General features: G+C 39.0%; 1 protein-coding gene across 1 annotated transcript; it reads left to right on the top strand.

The window, feature by feature from the left end:
- Nucleotides 1-2,260: 2,260 nt before the first annotated feature.
- Nucleotides 2,261-15,516, top strand: GIMD1 (GIMAP family P-loop NTPase domain containing 1). Its single transcript, XM_053596968.1, has 3 exons — nt 2,261-2,305; nt 3,572-3,966; nt 14,786-15,516. Exons 2-3 carry the CDS (start codon nt 3,574-3,576, stop codon nt 15,044-15,046), a joined length of 654 nt encoding a protein of 217 aa, XP_053452943.1. The 5' UTR covers nt 2,261-2,305; nt 3,572-3,573; the 3' UTR covers nt 15,047-15,516.
- The last annotated feature ends 320 nt before the right edge of the window (nt 15,517-15,836 follow it).

Genomic DNA, 15,836 nt, shown 5'->3' with positions numbered 1-15,836 from the left:
CTCCATAAGACCTCTAAGTTGACTCAAACATAAAACTTCTATTAGACTTGTAAAAAATTATCTAAAAATTGTATAATCTCATTGTAACTTAAAATTATGGTCATAAACTTTGCAGTTTTGGGCCAGGGCTCGGTTTGAACCCACCAGCTCCAGCATATGGAGCTGGCGCCCTTACTCCTTTGAGCCACAGGGCCACCCTATGGTTATAAACTTTGAACTTTATTTTTTTAACACTCAACTAGGATTTGGAAATATAGCATTTGAAGAGTAGTATTTATTCATTTATTTATTTATTTTATTAAATCATAGCTGTGTACATTAATGTGATCATGGGGCACCATACACTAGTTTCATAGACCGTTTGACACATTTTCATCACACTGGTTAACATAGCCTTCCTGGCATTTTCTTAGTTATTGTGCAAGACATTTACACTCCACATTTACCAAGTGTCACATATACTCTTGTAAGATGCACCTTGAAGAGTAGTATTTAAAAAATTAACTTGAACGTACACTTGCTACATTTGATAAGGAACATAGGAAGGAAGGTTTGGCTTTGCCCATCCTCAAAAAGTCCTACACAAAATATGTGTTGATACAGACAGTTGAAGTTTATAGTTTGAAGAAGGAAATTAAAATAAATTCTAATTCAAAATCGGTTCTTGGGAAGCAGGCTGCTGCTGCCACCTGGGGGAGGTTCTTTTTGCTTCATTCAAGAAAGCCAGTGTGCTTGTCAGATGAATGAAGCCAGTTAATGTTGCCCTTATCATAGCCACATAGGAAGAAGACTTTCTAACTCTTCTGGTGTCATAAGGCGTTCCAGATGTCGCCAAGTTCCCTTCCCCAAATACATACTTCATAGACTTTTTGAGAGATTCAAGAGAAGATGAACCAGAATATAACCATCCTATGGTTTCCACATCATAACACATTAAAAAAGTATTCTGGAAGTGTGGGTTATATATACTAAGATATGGGAAAAAATAAAGCTTTTTTCCATATCTGGAATGTGGCTAACTTAACATCTCAGAAAGGCAAGGAACTTGAACCTGAACATTAGCTGTTTCTGTTAAAACAGAGGTTCTCAACCTGTGGGACACCACCCCTTTGGGGGTCCAAGAACTCTTTCACAGGGGTCGCCTAAGTTTAAAAATATATATATATATATTTTTTGTAGAGACAGAGTCTCACTGTACCGCCCTCAGGTAGAGTGCCCTGGCGTCACACGGCTCACAGCAACCTCTAACTCTCGGGCTTATGCGATTCTCTTGCCACAGCCTCCCGAGCAGCTGGGACTCAGGCACTGGCCACAACGCCCGGCTATTTTTTTTGTTGTTGTTGCAGTTTGGCCGGGGCTGGGTTTGAACCCGCCACCCTCGGCATATGGGGCCGGCACCCTACTCACTGAGCCATAGGCGCTGCCCAAATAATTTTATTTTTAAATTTAAAAAATTTGAGCTTTTGGGCAGCGCCTGTGGCTCAAAGGGGTAGGGCGCAGGCCCCATATGCCGGAGGTGGTGGGTTCAAACCCAGCCCCGGCCAAAAACTGGAAAAAAAAAAAAAAATTGAGCTTTTAATAACAAAACAAAACCCAAGTTTTTCAGAAGAAATTTATTTGACTTCAAGTTATAGTTAGTTTTACTACTTTTCTTAAATATGCTTTCATTAATTGATATGAAAACTGCACATGCTGATATTGTTATGCTAATTCTTTCATCAATTAATATAAGAAAATAAATTTGTATTAGATAGAAATAGAATAGTTTTTTTACAAAATTTGGAATTTTCTTAAAAAAAGTCTAAATGCTGTTGTGAAGTCAATATCTAATTATCGTACATGCATTACATATCTATTTACTGAAAGTTTACATGCAGTAGTAGTTGTATGCTTTTCACCAATTAAAATTTAAAAATATATAACCATTGCTATAGAATATGTAGTTTCTGTTTAGCGCTTACCAATCTGGCATTTCTTTATGCTATGGATAAATTGCTCCCTATTAAATCAAAGAATTAAATTCTAAAAATAGAAGTTTCAGGAAGTCTCTATTGAAAGTACAAGTCTGTCCCTATAAAATTACAAGCCCGTCAGGTGACATACAAAAGTCAGGGCTGATTAGAAGAAGATGATTAATCATTTATAAAGAGGATGTCTGGTAACAGATTAACTACAGAAAATACATACAGTATCAGTCTCAGGGTGGTACAGTAACACTGTCAGAAGACTGAAGTTCATACCAAAGAACAACTGTACAAACTCAAGGGAAGTCTTTGTAGAGAGACCAGTTTCCAGACTGGAAAAGGTAAGTGATATACAACAAACTGATCAGGATTGCATAACAAATTTTTTTTAAATTTAATTTTTAATTAAATTTTTTTAATTACTCTTGTGATTAAAGAGTAATAATAAGAAGTTGACCACATCTCCATGCAGTTGCAACAGCTGAATGAGCTGAGTAAGGTGGTGTGAGATTGAGGGACCCCCCAAATGAGTGTCCTTTTTATGGTGGTGCGAGGCTCTTTTAAGGTGTTCACCTGAGGGTCCGGGGATATTAGACTGAGGGACATTAGAGGACAGGAATGTTCTGGGGTACTTAAACTGTTTAATAGAGTTACATATACAAGTAATGAGCAAAAATAATCAATAGGTAATATTGAAATGTCTCTATTTCTAAATCAGCAGATTGAGTGGCAATTGGCCAAATTTATCAATCGAGTGAAAATGTTTGATGACCTTAAAATCTCATAAAGTGCTGATGTTCCATACAAAAGAGCAACCACACTTTACAAGTATTGCAAACGGAGTCAACGCTCCTCAGATTCTCCTCCCTCCTAACTGAACTGAAAAGTGTTCGTTCAGTGGGCTTTACTTCTAATGAAAAAGGCAAAACTTTATGGTGCTGGACCATGGAAGTGATTTATTAATTAGTTTTCATTTTCATCAGAATGTTGCCTGATTGTAAAAACATATTTGATAAACAGACACAGAGGTCTTCTTTAACATTATTCATACTTTGTAGGAAAGAAGGATCCAGGAAGTCAGGAAGGATGATTTCTTACAGATGCCACTGTGCATTCAGGGGAGGGAGGGTGCAAGGTGGGGGACGTTGTTAAAAATGCAGGCAGGGCTGCTTGTTCCACTGTCCTGTTCTCACTTCTCAGTAGTGAGTAATTTTCAAATAATGCTGTTAGCTTTGCCCTGAGCTCAGGAACTTCAAGGCCCATTCCCAAACCCACTCACCTGCCATGTGGAGCCATCAACGTATTTCTCCTAAACATGGCTTAAATTATCTTCACGTTTCAAGATTTTCTCATTCTCCTGCACTGATGGCTTCCTCCTCCTTGTCTTATCTGTATTTGACTTCTCTCTCCCTTCCCACTGAAACCATCGATATTATTTCAGCACTTCCTTCTTTCACTCAGGTGTCTCCTCTTTAGTGGAGCACTTGCCCCTCCTTGCTTTAGACAACTGTGAAGGAAGGGAAAGCACATCTAAGACAGGGAAGCAGCCTCAAACAGAGGGAACATGGCAGCCTAACAGCTGAGGCTGTGCCTTTGTTTACCCACAGCCATGACAGACGCCAACAAGCTGATCATCAACTTGGCTCTCTTTGGCATGACTCAGAGTGGGAAAAGTTCTGCTGGGAACATTCTGCTGGGAAGCTCTGACTTCTGCAGCAGCTTTGCTCCATGCTCTGTGACCCAAGACTGCAGCCTGGGACGCAGCTGTCACCTCCGTGGATTCATGCGCCGAGGGGGTCAAGAGGTAACCCTGCAGGTCCAGGTGCTGGACACTCCAGGTTATCCACACAGCAGGCTCAGTGAGAATCATGTGAAACAGGAGGTTAGGGACGCTCTGGCCCGTCACTTTGGGCAAGAGGGCCTCCATCTTGCATTGCTAGTCCAGAGAGCAGACGTGCCTTTCTGTGGACAGGAAGCAGCGTGCCCAGTCCAGATGATCCAGGTAATACAAAGATGAAATTTTGCTACTGCCATTATTCCCATTTGGAGGACATTATCCTAATAGTAAAGAACCATGCAAATCTAGGTAAAAGGGGAGTTTAAACCAAGAAGTACTGGCCACAAAGGAATGGTTAGTAGAAATTACTTGATTTTCCCCAAGAGTCATTTTTATAATTTTCTTTACAGGAATTCAAACAGTCATTTTATAACTGGGTCATGGGAATTGAGATACTAAACTTTGAGGTTAAGGCAGTCGTGTTTCAGAACCACTGAACTCAAATACTGACTGGGATCCATTCAACATTAACGGGACAATCTCTGCAGTTCACCAACAAATGGGTGTTGGTTCACTGATTTGGTCATTGAACGCTCTTGAGCATCTGTGCCGTACTTCATGACTGAGAAAGAGACATAAACCCTGCCTTCAGAAAGCTTGCCGTCTAGACGAGGCAAATAAACAAGAATAAGACAGCGCAAGAAGTGCCAGAGTAGTGTAAAGTGTGGGAGGGGCTGTACAGCTTACATAATGGTAAACATCCAAGGGAGAGCTATGCATTCTTGACAGGAAAGAAAGCAGAAATTTGAGATGCTTTGCTTGGGTCATCGCCTGCAGCTGAAGTGACTCCACCATTCCAGCCATGACAAGATCCCAGGAAGCTCAGGTTAAGCGTAAATATAGTAACATATGCCACCTTTCCATAGTGGTCTATCTCTATTTGTTTGTTTATTTGTTCATTCATTGTAAGTCATATTCAGTCAGTCTAGGAGGAGAGCTGGGTAAAGGGAGAGGTGCTGGATGTGGCTACAGACAGGAAATGGGGGGAGCGATATGTGTTGGGGGAGGGGTAGGAGGAAGCCCTACATAGATTATTACTACCCTGTTTCCCTGAAAATAAGACAGTGTCTTATTTTAAGTGTGCTCCCAAAGATGCACTAGGTCTTATTTTCAGGGGACATCTTATCTTTCCTGTAAGTAGGTCTTATTTTCGGATGATGTCTTATTTTCGGGAAAACAGGGTAATAGCTCCTGGAAACCATTCATTGAGCTGCTCCATTCTATTCAATGTCTTGACTCTCTAGGCTTGAGTCTACCCAAATTTGACGGCTGGACTTCTCTAGTATCAGTTAGGAGCCTTGCTGAGTTACTGAGCTCAGAGAAGCCATACCTACCAGAAGGTCCACAGGTAAACCACACAGAGAATGGAGGGCAGACATTTCCCCTTCAAGGAGAATTTGTAATAAATGCTACTGATCTTTTGGTCCAATCTCAGACCATGCTGATGTAAACCTGCTTTCATAAAGGATTTTTTTCCTTTAACTGGCAAAGACATAAGATAATTCTAAATGACAGGCACACATTTGGTTTTTCAATAATTACACATGTTTCTAAGAATGAAAAAAAAAAGCCATATGTGTAATCACAAGACACTAGCAGGAAAAAATAGGGTGACAAGAACATAAAAAATAATCCTCATCATCCAATTCCTAAAAAATAAGGACATGCAATATGGAGGTAAAGAAGAAGAGATGATTGCAGTTAATAAACAATAAGGACTCTAAGAAAACCCATATACGTCCCCCAGCAATCAAAGCCTGCACTTCAAAGAAGGTTTCTGGTAGAATCAAGTAGTGAGAAATTTGTATCCACTACATCAGTATGATTTTTAGATGGTTTTTAAAAATTTCTTTAAAGCTGTCATTAGATAAACATTTATCTTAAGCTATGATGGATGTACTCCAGTAAATACTAAACAACTATTTCTCAAAAGTTACTCTGACTCTCTTCATGTCCCAGGATTTTTCTCTATGATGGACTTATGTTGAGCCCAAAGGGATATTTTAGGGCGGCGCCTGTGGCTCAGTGAGTAGGGCGCCGGCCCCATATGCCGAGGGTGGCATGTTCAAACCCAGCCCCGGCCAAACTGCAACAAAAAATAGCCGGGCGTTGTGGCGAGCGCTGTAGTCCCAGCTGCTTGGGAGGCTGAGGCAAGAGAATCGCATAAGCCCAAGAGTTAGAGGTTGCTGTGAGCCGTGTGACGCCACGGCACTCTACCCGAGGGCGGTACAGTGAGACTCTGTCTCTACAAAAAAAAAAAATAATAAAAAAAATAAATGATATAGATTTTTCTAGTTTTAGGATTAGGACAATGTTGTAGTTCCCACCCCTCTTTTTTATTTATGAGTGAATTTGATTTATACATGTCTCTGATCTTTTAAAACAGTATCTGGGCAGCGCCTGTAGCTCAGTGGTTAGGGTGCCAGCCACATACACCAGGGCTGGCGGGTTCGAACCCAGTCCAGGCCTGCTACACAACAATAACACTACAACAACAACAAAAATAGCAGGGCATTGTGGCAGGCACCTGTAGTCTCAGCTACTTGGGAGGCTGAGGCCAGAGAATTGCTTAAGCCCAAGAGTTTGAGGTTGCTGTGAGCTATGACTCCACAGTACTCTACAGAGGGTGACATAGTGAGACTCTGTCTCAAAAAAAAACAACATCTGGCTTATAGCGTCTCCTCTTACAGCTGGCGTATAGCTTATCTGGCAAATAGCTTCTCCTCTTTAGTTTTCCCTAAATCAGTGTCTAATTCAGGAGTTGAAGACAGACAGGAGACGGGCTAGGGCACAGCACAGATCCAGAATATTTTTTCCGCAGAATAAATAACTTCTGTATCCCAAGAAAACTCAGCAGCCAAGACTTAGTCATCCTCAGGTGGCCTGTGACCCGTGGGAGGCATTGCAGACCTACTCTGGGGTTGCTGGTCACTCAAGCACAGGCTACCTGTTTACAACCTTCTTCCTGAAGGTGCCTCAGATACTAGTGGCAACCATCTGCTCAGGGACTGGAAGGGTCTGCAGAATGTCTGAATATTCAACAGGACCGCAGCTGTTAGGAAGGACACATGCTGTTAGGTCTTCAGTTTCAGACACACCCTGCATTTTCTTCTTGGATGATGCAAATTGGAGAATGGAGTGTCTGCCATCTCTCTTTTACTTTCTCCCTTCTTAGCGGGGCACCAATGCCTGCCATGGACAGAATCTGTAAGTCCAGTGCCAGAGAAACGGCCTCTTTCTTCCTGGGCCTCCCTGTTTTCTCGTGCACTACCTCTTCCAATTTGTACTCTGATACTTTGCAGAGAGGTTATACGCTGTCAACTGTGACAATTGTCACCACTTCCCCAAAATGATCCCTTTTTCTTTGTGTTAAGTTTTTATTAACTTATAGCAAAAGAATGGGATATTCAGGAGTCATCTCCTCCAAATTGGGAAATAAAAGGAAAGATCCGTTTGAATGTTATCTGGAATGTCATTCAAATGTTAAAAAAAAAAAAAAATCCACAGAAAATGGATCAGAGAAGATAAAATAAAGACCTTAAAGGGAAGGGCTAGCGTGCAGCCCAGCTGCGTTAGAAAGGAATTGACTGAAGTCCAGGTCTTTCCCGTTTTATGGTGTTGCATGTTATTACTGTGTATAAACGGGCAGTTTTATAATCAACAACTCATGCTGCAGAGTGTGTATCGAAAAGCCTCAGAAAGGCCAGTGCCGTGCCTGAAAATATGAAATAAAAATCATGGACTCAGCTGGGCCTGGTGGCTCATGCCTCTGTAATTCTAGCCCTTTGGGAGACTGAGGCAGGTGGATCACTTGAGCTCAGGAGTTCAAAACCAGCCTGAGCAAGACGGAGACCCCATCTCCACTAAAAAAAGGAAAAAAAAAAAAAAAAATAGCCCGCCATAGGGAGGCTGAGGCAAAAGGATTGTTTGAGTCCAAGAATTTGAGCTTTCTGTGAGCTATTAGGCCACGGCACTCTACCTCGGGAGACAGAGTGAGACTCTATCTCAAAAAACAAAACAAAACAAAAAAAACCACATGGGCTCAATGTTTAGATAGAATTTAATTTAAAAACAAGCCTCACTGCTTTAAGTATGCGACTGGAAGCGTTACTAAGACTTTCTTGGTTTTAATTCACTTGGAAAATGAGATACTTTCCCCCTATGTTAAAGAGTTCTGAGCAGTAGCTCTGATAAATGCCACACGGTTGGCGTTGTGCCTACTTATGGTAGGCTCACAGAAAATGGTGAAGTGTTACTATGATTGTTGTTGTCATTTTCCCTTGTTAAAATCACTGTTCAGATTGTGACGAGTGCTCATTTCAAGGAACTACGAGATGTGGATGGTATAGCATGGAGGTTAAGAGCATGGTTTCTGGAGTATTCAAGCTCCTACTTAGCTACTGATTTGCTCTGTGATCTTGAGCAAATAACTTCCCCAGATTTCAATGGGAAACTGAGAAAGACAGTAACTCACTATCTACTTCACTTTGGGATTAATGCTGTTATTAGAAAATAGTTTATCTCAGACATTGGCACGTGGCAAGGGTACAGTAAATGTTATTGTACAGTAAAATTGTTATTTTATTGTTAGTCTTTGTCTTGTCCTGAAATTAGAACATAAAATCTGTAGAAGGAACCTTCTTTGGGTTTATCTAGACAGGCTTCATAAGAAAGCAAGTGATATAAACCTTTACATGGCCCTGATTTCTAACTACATATAATAAGTAGTTGGGGGAAATGGGGGGGGGGTGGAATTCACTGGTTTTGTAAGATTAAACTGAAAAGCCTGGATTTCGTGGGAAGAATATGGGCCTGACAGACAGGGAACCTTGTGACAGGCCCAAGCTTGCCAATAATCAGCTCTATGGTTTTAGCCAAGCCATTTAACTTCACAAAGCCTCAATAGCCTCATCTGTGAAATGAGGCAGTTTGGACAGATGATCCCTAAGGCTGAGCATGCTTGACTTTGATCTAATGAGGGCTTATCATGCAGCGTTGGCTCTCTGAAAAGGAAAACGTGGGCCTGTAAAGTGGGATGAGAGAAAGGGAATAGCATAAACTATAAAAAATGGTCCTTATTGTCCTCCTTTTCCATGATAATTTTTTTCTCTGTTGATGTAATACTTGGCTTTTTTTTTAAGTTTCCCCCTAAAAGGTCCAGATGCTATGATTTCATCAACCACAAACAAATGGGGCAGGGCTGGTGAGGTCCTGGGAAAATGAATATCATTCCTGGAAAACAAAGTTTATACCCTAACTAGTCGTCCCAAAAGGACTCGATGGACTCATACCCATTAGCACTCTGAAACTAAACAACTCGTGATTGATTGTAAAATTTCCATCTAGCTTAGTACTGTACTTAAAATATTAACACCAGATAACTTACATTAACTTATCTTGCTCTTGGATTTTTGTGGGAAGTATCAATCAACTCTGATTATTCTCTCTCTGCATCCATAAAGGACATGCTTGGCCACTAACATGATGACTATTCACCAAGCGACATTACATTCAAATATTCAAGTATTTTCTGGCCAAAAGTCAATCTAAAGATTATAAGCTAAATCTGTTCTTGGCAGTAATTCAAAAGTGCAATTTCTCTCACAGTTTAGGATGTGAACATCCATTTATAAATAATTATAAACATGTAAAAACTTCCCAGTGGCGGAACATATGGACTTGTAAGTAGGGGTGGAACTTAGAGATCTTTTCTCCTTAAGTGCCTTAATTCATTTTCTTCGAATGAGAGTATGATTTAAAAGTATAGGAAATGTGTCGTGGAAACAAAAAGGGAATGCGTCAATGTTACAATACAGAAAACCAAGAATAAAAGAAATATTGTGAACGTTAAAAAATTTGCTTCCTTAAGTTCTAACCTAGCAAGAGAAGAATATATTATGATGTATGACACAAGAGAGGACTGTTTGTGACAAATATTTTATTTATGTAGTGATACTATATTATGAAAATATTGAGTAACAGGCTGGGCACGGTAGCTCACGCCTGTAATCCTAGCACTCTGAGAGCTCTGAGAGGTCCAGGCGGGTAGATCGTCTGAGTTCAGGAGTTGGAGACCAGCCTGAGCAAGAGCAAGACCCCGTCTCTAAAATTGGCCGAGTGCTGTGGTGGGTGCAAGTAGTCCCAGCTACTCAGGAGGCTGAGGCAAGAGGATTGCTTGAGCCCAAGAGTTTGAGATTGCTGTGAGCTATGATCATGCTATGGCACTCTACCAAGGGTGACAAAGTGAGACTTTGTCTCAAAAAAAAAAAAAATTTAATAACAACTATGTTCCAAACTTCAATCAGTAAATATCTGGGGAGTAGATTGGAGATGGGATTCAAAGGGTTAAAGTCAAGAGCTATTTACTAGCTTTACTACTAAGGTCAAGAGCTATTTACGCAAGATCGACTTGTGTATAAACAGTTCAATATTTGATGATCAGTTTGACCACATCAGTGGTGTGCTGGGTGAGTATCAGGTCTGGCTCTCAAGTTCATAAACTTCCAAAGATGAGAGTGATCAAGGATCAATGGCTTTACTTGTATAGAAATAAGATCCCAATACGATGCAATCCCTAGTTATGCTTGACTATGTCAATCCCCATGTTAATTACTATGTGTTTTCAAGAGTCAGCTCAAGGCATCATCACATACAGGAACGTTTTCCTGATCCCTTGCCTTTGCTCCCACTTTCCACCTCCACCCCTAAATGGGCTAAATGTCCACCTCTATAGCACCAACATGATTTCTATCACAGCACTTAAAATAACAACAAATTGAAGTATTTTTTTCCTGTCCATCCCCACCTTCAGCTTTAAGCTTAGTTAGTACGCAAGAATGTCCACTAGAGGGCGGCGCCTGTGGCTCGAGGAGTAGGACGCCAGCCCCATATACTGGAGGTGATGGGTTCAAACCTGGCCCCAGCCAAAAAAAAAAAAAAAAAGAATGTCCGCTAGATATAAACAGAAAATATTACCTGTCTTGTTCTACACTTTATTCCTACCATGTAGAACATACCTAGCACAAAGTAGATCCTCAATAAATATTTGCAGAAGTGAGAACACATGCAACAAGAATAAGATGGAGTCATTCAGGCTTGGGCTGAGACTACACAGCTGGTCTGGTCGGTTTGAGTCTTACCTAACCTTCACCACATGTCTCCCATTCTTGCTGTTTTGTAAATTCAACCTTAACCTAAAAATGTCTATCTTGTAGTTTAGGGCAATGAAGTTAAGAGATTAACCTTTTTTTTATTATTAATCATAAACACATAGATCATGTATGTATACAATAATGCATTTATGGGGTACAATGTGCTGATTTCATATAGAATTAGGAGCGTTTACATAACACATTGTCAATATATACTTCATCTCATTTACTTAATTATTGTGTTAAGTCATTTATACTCTATACTAATAGATCCAACATGTACCCTTGTGTTATGCACCATAGATGTGATCCCACCATTCACCTTCCCAAATTGGAATGTTGTTTTGGGTCATAAGTAATGCTGATATTGTTTACTATGGGTCATGGGTTATGCCAATCATTATTGTTTAAAATAAAGATTAACATAATTTTTACTTTAAACTTTTAGTGTAAAACTGTGATTTTGGAAATGGAAGAGCAAAACAATCTTGGAAAGGCTGCTCTCACTGGTCTCCAAAATCCTGGCCTTCTGACAAACATATCCCCATCTCTCTACATATTGGCTGACAGTGACAGGCGGCCAGACTCTCTTTGTCCTGTGACAGAAGGAATAAATAATCTGGAGTGTTTTTATATATGTGTATATATATATAATTTTTTTTTTTTTTAAAGACAGAGTCTTAACTTGTTGCCCAGTCTGGTCTCAAACTCCTAACCACAGGTAATGCTCCTACCTCAGCCAAAGTGTTGGGATTAGAAGCAGAAGCTACTACCCCTGGCCTGGAGTACTTTTTAAGGTTCAAATTCCCAGGCTCAGGTAGGGAGCAGTGGCTCCCACCTGTAATCCTAGCACTCTGGGAAGCCCAGGTGGGTGGATTGCCTGAGCTCACATGTTCAAGACCAGCCTGAGCGGGAGCGAGATCCCACCTCTAAAAATAGCTCAGCATTATGGTGGGCGCCTGTAGTCCCTGCTACTCAGGAGGCTGAGGCAAAAGAATCACTTAAGCCCAAGAGTTTGAGGTTGCTGTGATCTGTGACACATAATGAGACTCTGTCTCAAAAAAAAAAGTTCTGATGTATTTTTAGCAAGTTTTCCAGGTGATTCTGATGCAAATGACCCAGAAATCTTCTTACTCTCAGATTAGAGCCCAGGTCTAATATATATAAAACTTTATTATTTTTTTTAACTACTTCTATTAGTTTGCTCCAGCCACTGAAACAATGTCGCACAAACTGAGTGTTTTAAATGACAGATATTTATTGTCTCATTCTGGAAGCTGGATGTCTGCAGTTCCTTCTGAGGGCTAGGAGGGAAGGGTCTGTGCCAGGCCTCTCTCCCTGGCTTACAAGAGCCCATCTTCATGATCACATGATGTTCTCCCCAGCATATGGGTCTTTGTCCAGATTTTCCTATTTTATGAGGACACCAATCATATGGATGAGGGACTCACTCTAATGATCTTATTTTAACTAATTACATCTGCAACAGTTCTATTTCCAAATAAGATCACGTTCTGAGGAACCAGGAGTTAGGTTTTAGCATATGAATTTGGGAGAGAACACAATTTTAGCTCATAACACCACTGTTCATTTAGTTTGCAACTCTGTTACTCCTCCCTTAACAGAGACCTGTTGCAATGCCTGAATATTTGGTACACTCTTAAGAGGTCTATGAATTTTGCTGTCAAAATTAACTAAAATAGAATGTTGGTATTGCATGAATACTTACATTTACACAAGACTAATATACTTCAAAGTTGGGTTAATTAAAGTTTTGCAAATAAATTTCTGTTTTAAAGGCACATAAGAATATTCTAATAAAAGTGCTTCTTCGAAAAATTCTCTTGTAAGGTTTAGAGTCTTTCTGTTCAAATAATTAATTCCCTAATATTCTGTTATTGAAACGTCAATGAAAATTCTCATGAGACAAGGTACTTATAGGAAAAACAGAAGTTTGCAATTATTGTATGGTTTAGATAGACAAATTTTGAATAGATATGAAAAAAATGTGAATCTATTCCTTGAGAGACTCCCTCTGAAATACAAAACGTAAAGTGCAGACTGTAGGCAAATCCATGATAATAAAGTACAGAGCAAAAGAGAAGCTTTACAGGAAATTACAATATTGTATCCCAAAGATTAATTAAACTTCAAAACTAAAACCTGAAACAAATAAGAAAATTTTAGACCTTCTACTTGAGATAATGATAAATTTTAAAGTAATTCAAAAGATATTTATTGAGAATTTACAACATGCTAGAAGCTTTGGTGGATAAGAAAAGACATGGAACTTGCCTTCAAAGAGCCAGCTGTCAAGTTGTAAAGAAGGATGTATAAATAAATGACTCTGATACAAGCCCAACTGTATCAGGAACAGTAATCGGTAACCATGATCATGAGATGTTTCTAATTTTAATTATTTTGTCTCACAGTTCTTATGAATTTTATATTAGATCCACGTGTCCTGATTCCTTCCTTCTTCCCTCTGTCCTTCCCTCTCTCCCTCCCTTCCTTTATTGCTTTCTTTCTTCTCTTTCTTTCTTCATTTCCTTCTTTTTACTTCTTTCTTTTCAGTTTCTCGATATTATAAATACTAACCCTAAATTTGTTCAATACATTGAAAATAGTTTCACAGGCTGTTTTTCAAATTTTTCAAAAACTTATTTTAAATCAGAGTTCATACTAACACATGTGATTTTGCCTATGTCAATTTCCCTATATCATAATGGAGATATTACCACCCACGAAAATCATATTAAGCTTCAAAACAGATAAAGCATGTAAAGTGATTAACGTAATATCTGGCACTAAATGATAGTTGTTCTTTCTTCTTTCTTACTTCTGATTATTAGAAGTTCTAGATATTTCTAGTTATATATATTTCTAGGCATTTCATATTTTTCTTGCTATCATAAACTGGTTGTAGCTTTGCAAATATTTTGGTAATGGGACTGTTTGGAATGGGGGAAGTGTAATTTTGCTGTCACATTGTCATGATTTCATATAACTTTGAAAATATTAAAAAACTTAAATGGTTATTTCTAAATGCCTTTCATATTGCATGAACAGTTCGCCACATGCTGCTGCTTCTGCTTTATATCAGCTTATTTTCACTAATTAAACAAGAATTTATTACATAACTGACTTCCATATATTACTAAACAAAGGAATGTTTTCAACCACATTAGAGAAAGTCATCTGATAAATTGTGTTTGATTCTAGTATATAAAGTGAAGAAGATGAGAACCACAGAAATATTCTGTAGTTGTTCCAAATCGCCAAGTGTATTTTGATCTTAGCTTTTTCCATTACATGTCACATGATTAATCAATAGACTGTAACCAGATTATGTAATTTTAAATCCTTAGTAGATGCTTTTAGTGATGATAATAACACAGCATTCCTACAAAAAAAAAAAATGCTCTACAATTCCCTTGGTCAAGGTCCTTTGACTTAAAGAAATTCAGTGGTTCTAACAGAGTTAGGTTGTTTCCATTAGAAAGACAGGTATTATAGAAATCATTAGTGAATGTTGTAAGTATAATTATGGCATATCAAATATTGATAAAATGTAGTTTTGAGGTCACGTATACATCATCAATTATAATAGTAAAATAGAGCACTAAGACCTTTTTCAGAAGTCCCACTCCCTCCCTCTGTCTGCTTACAATACTCAGTCCCATTGTCACTTCGTATTCTGTACACCGGCTTTCAGAAACACAGGTGACAACTAGATGTGCTGGCTACCTAAATTGAACCACAGTAACTCCTTTGCTCATTTTTGTGGGAGATAGCTCAAGGCAAATAGCCATTTAACTTCTTCTCTCTTTCAGGAAATTTTGGGACATGACTGGAAGAGCTACACTGCTGTTCTTTTTACCCATGCAGAAAAAATAGAAGAGGCTGGATTCAATGAAGATAAATATTTACATGAGGCCCCTGATACACTCCTGACACTGATAAATTCTATTCAGCACAAATATGTTTTCCAGTATAAAAAAGGAAAATCACTTAATGAACAAAGAATAAAAATCTTAGAAAGAATTATGGAATTTATAAAAGGGAATAGTTACCAAGTTCTTACCTTTAAATAAAATTTGGGTAAAAGGAAAGAGCTTTGATATGGGAATCAGAAACTTGGTTTCAAAAACTGCCTTTGTTAGCATGACTGTGTATCATGAGAATCCCCATACATTGGTATAACCATTTTAAGAAACTGGAAGATCAGGTAGCGCCTGTGGCTCAAGGAGTAGGGCCCCGGCCCCATATGCCAGAGGTGGAGGGTTCAAACCTGGCCCCGGCCAAAAAAAAAAACAAAAAAACTGGAAGATAAAAATAACATCAAGGATTTAAGGTTTCTAATACAAATCTCATAACCTAGCAATTGCACTCCTAAGTGTATATCCAACATAAATGTGTACATTTGTGTACTGACATGTATGTACAAGAATGTTCATAGCAATACTATTCAAAGTAGGTAAAAACTAGAAACCATTCTAGTGTCCATTAATAGTAGAATGGGTAAGTTAATTGGGTATGTTCTTACATTGGGATAGTATACTGTAACCAGTGAATTGCCTGAATACAGTGCCACAAAATAAGCCAGACAGAAAAGACTGCCTGCTCTCTGATTCTATATGTAGAAAGTTCAAAAACAGTCAAATTAATAAAATCTAAACTACTCTGATGGTAGAACAGTAAATCAGGAGAGTGGCTACCCTTGAGGAGGACACAGTGAGTCAAAAGGATGTACTTGGGGTGGCTTCTGAGATTCCATTTTTCAATTGCTTTCTTAATAGGCTTGTGTTTTGTTTTGTTTTGTTTTTTTGTAGAGACAGATTCTCCCTTATCACCCTCAGTAGAGTGCCAGGGCATCACACTTCT

Source organism: Nycticebus coucang, chromosome 1 (genome assembly GCF_027406575.1).
Source record: "Nycticebus coucang isolate mNycCou1 chromosome 1, mNycCou1.pri, whole genome shotgun sequence".
Taxonomy (NCBI): domain Eukaryota; kingdom Metazoa; phylum Chordata; class Mammalia; order Primates; family Lorisidae; genus Nycticebus; species Nycticebus coucang.
This window is presented reverse-complemented; position numbering and strand designations above follow the sequence as displayed.

Excerpts from the sequence above, each read along its gene's own strand:
- GIMD1 (XM_053596968.1), top strand. The coding sequence starts at position 3,574 with ATGACAGACGCCAACAAGCTGATCATCAACTTGGCTCTCTTTGGCATG. Across the intron at positions 3,967-14,785 it reads GCCCAGTCCAGATGATCCAG|GAAATTTTGGGACATGACTG; the intron begins GTAATACAAAGA and ends TCTCTCTTTCAG.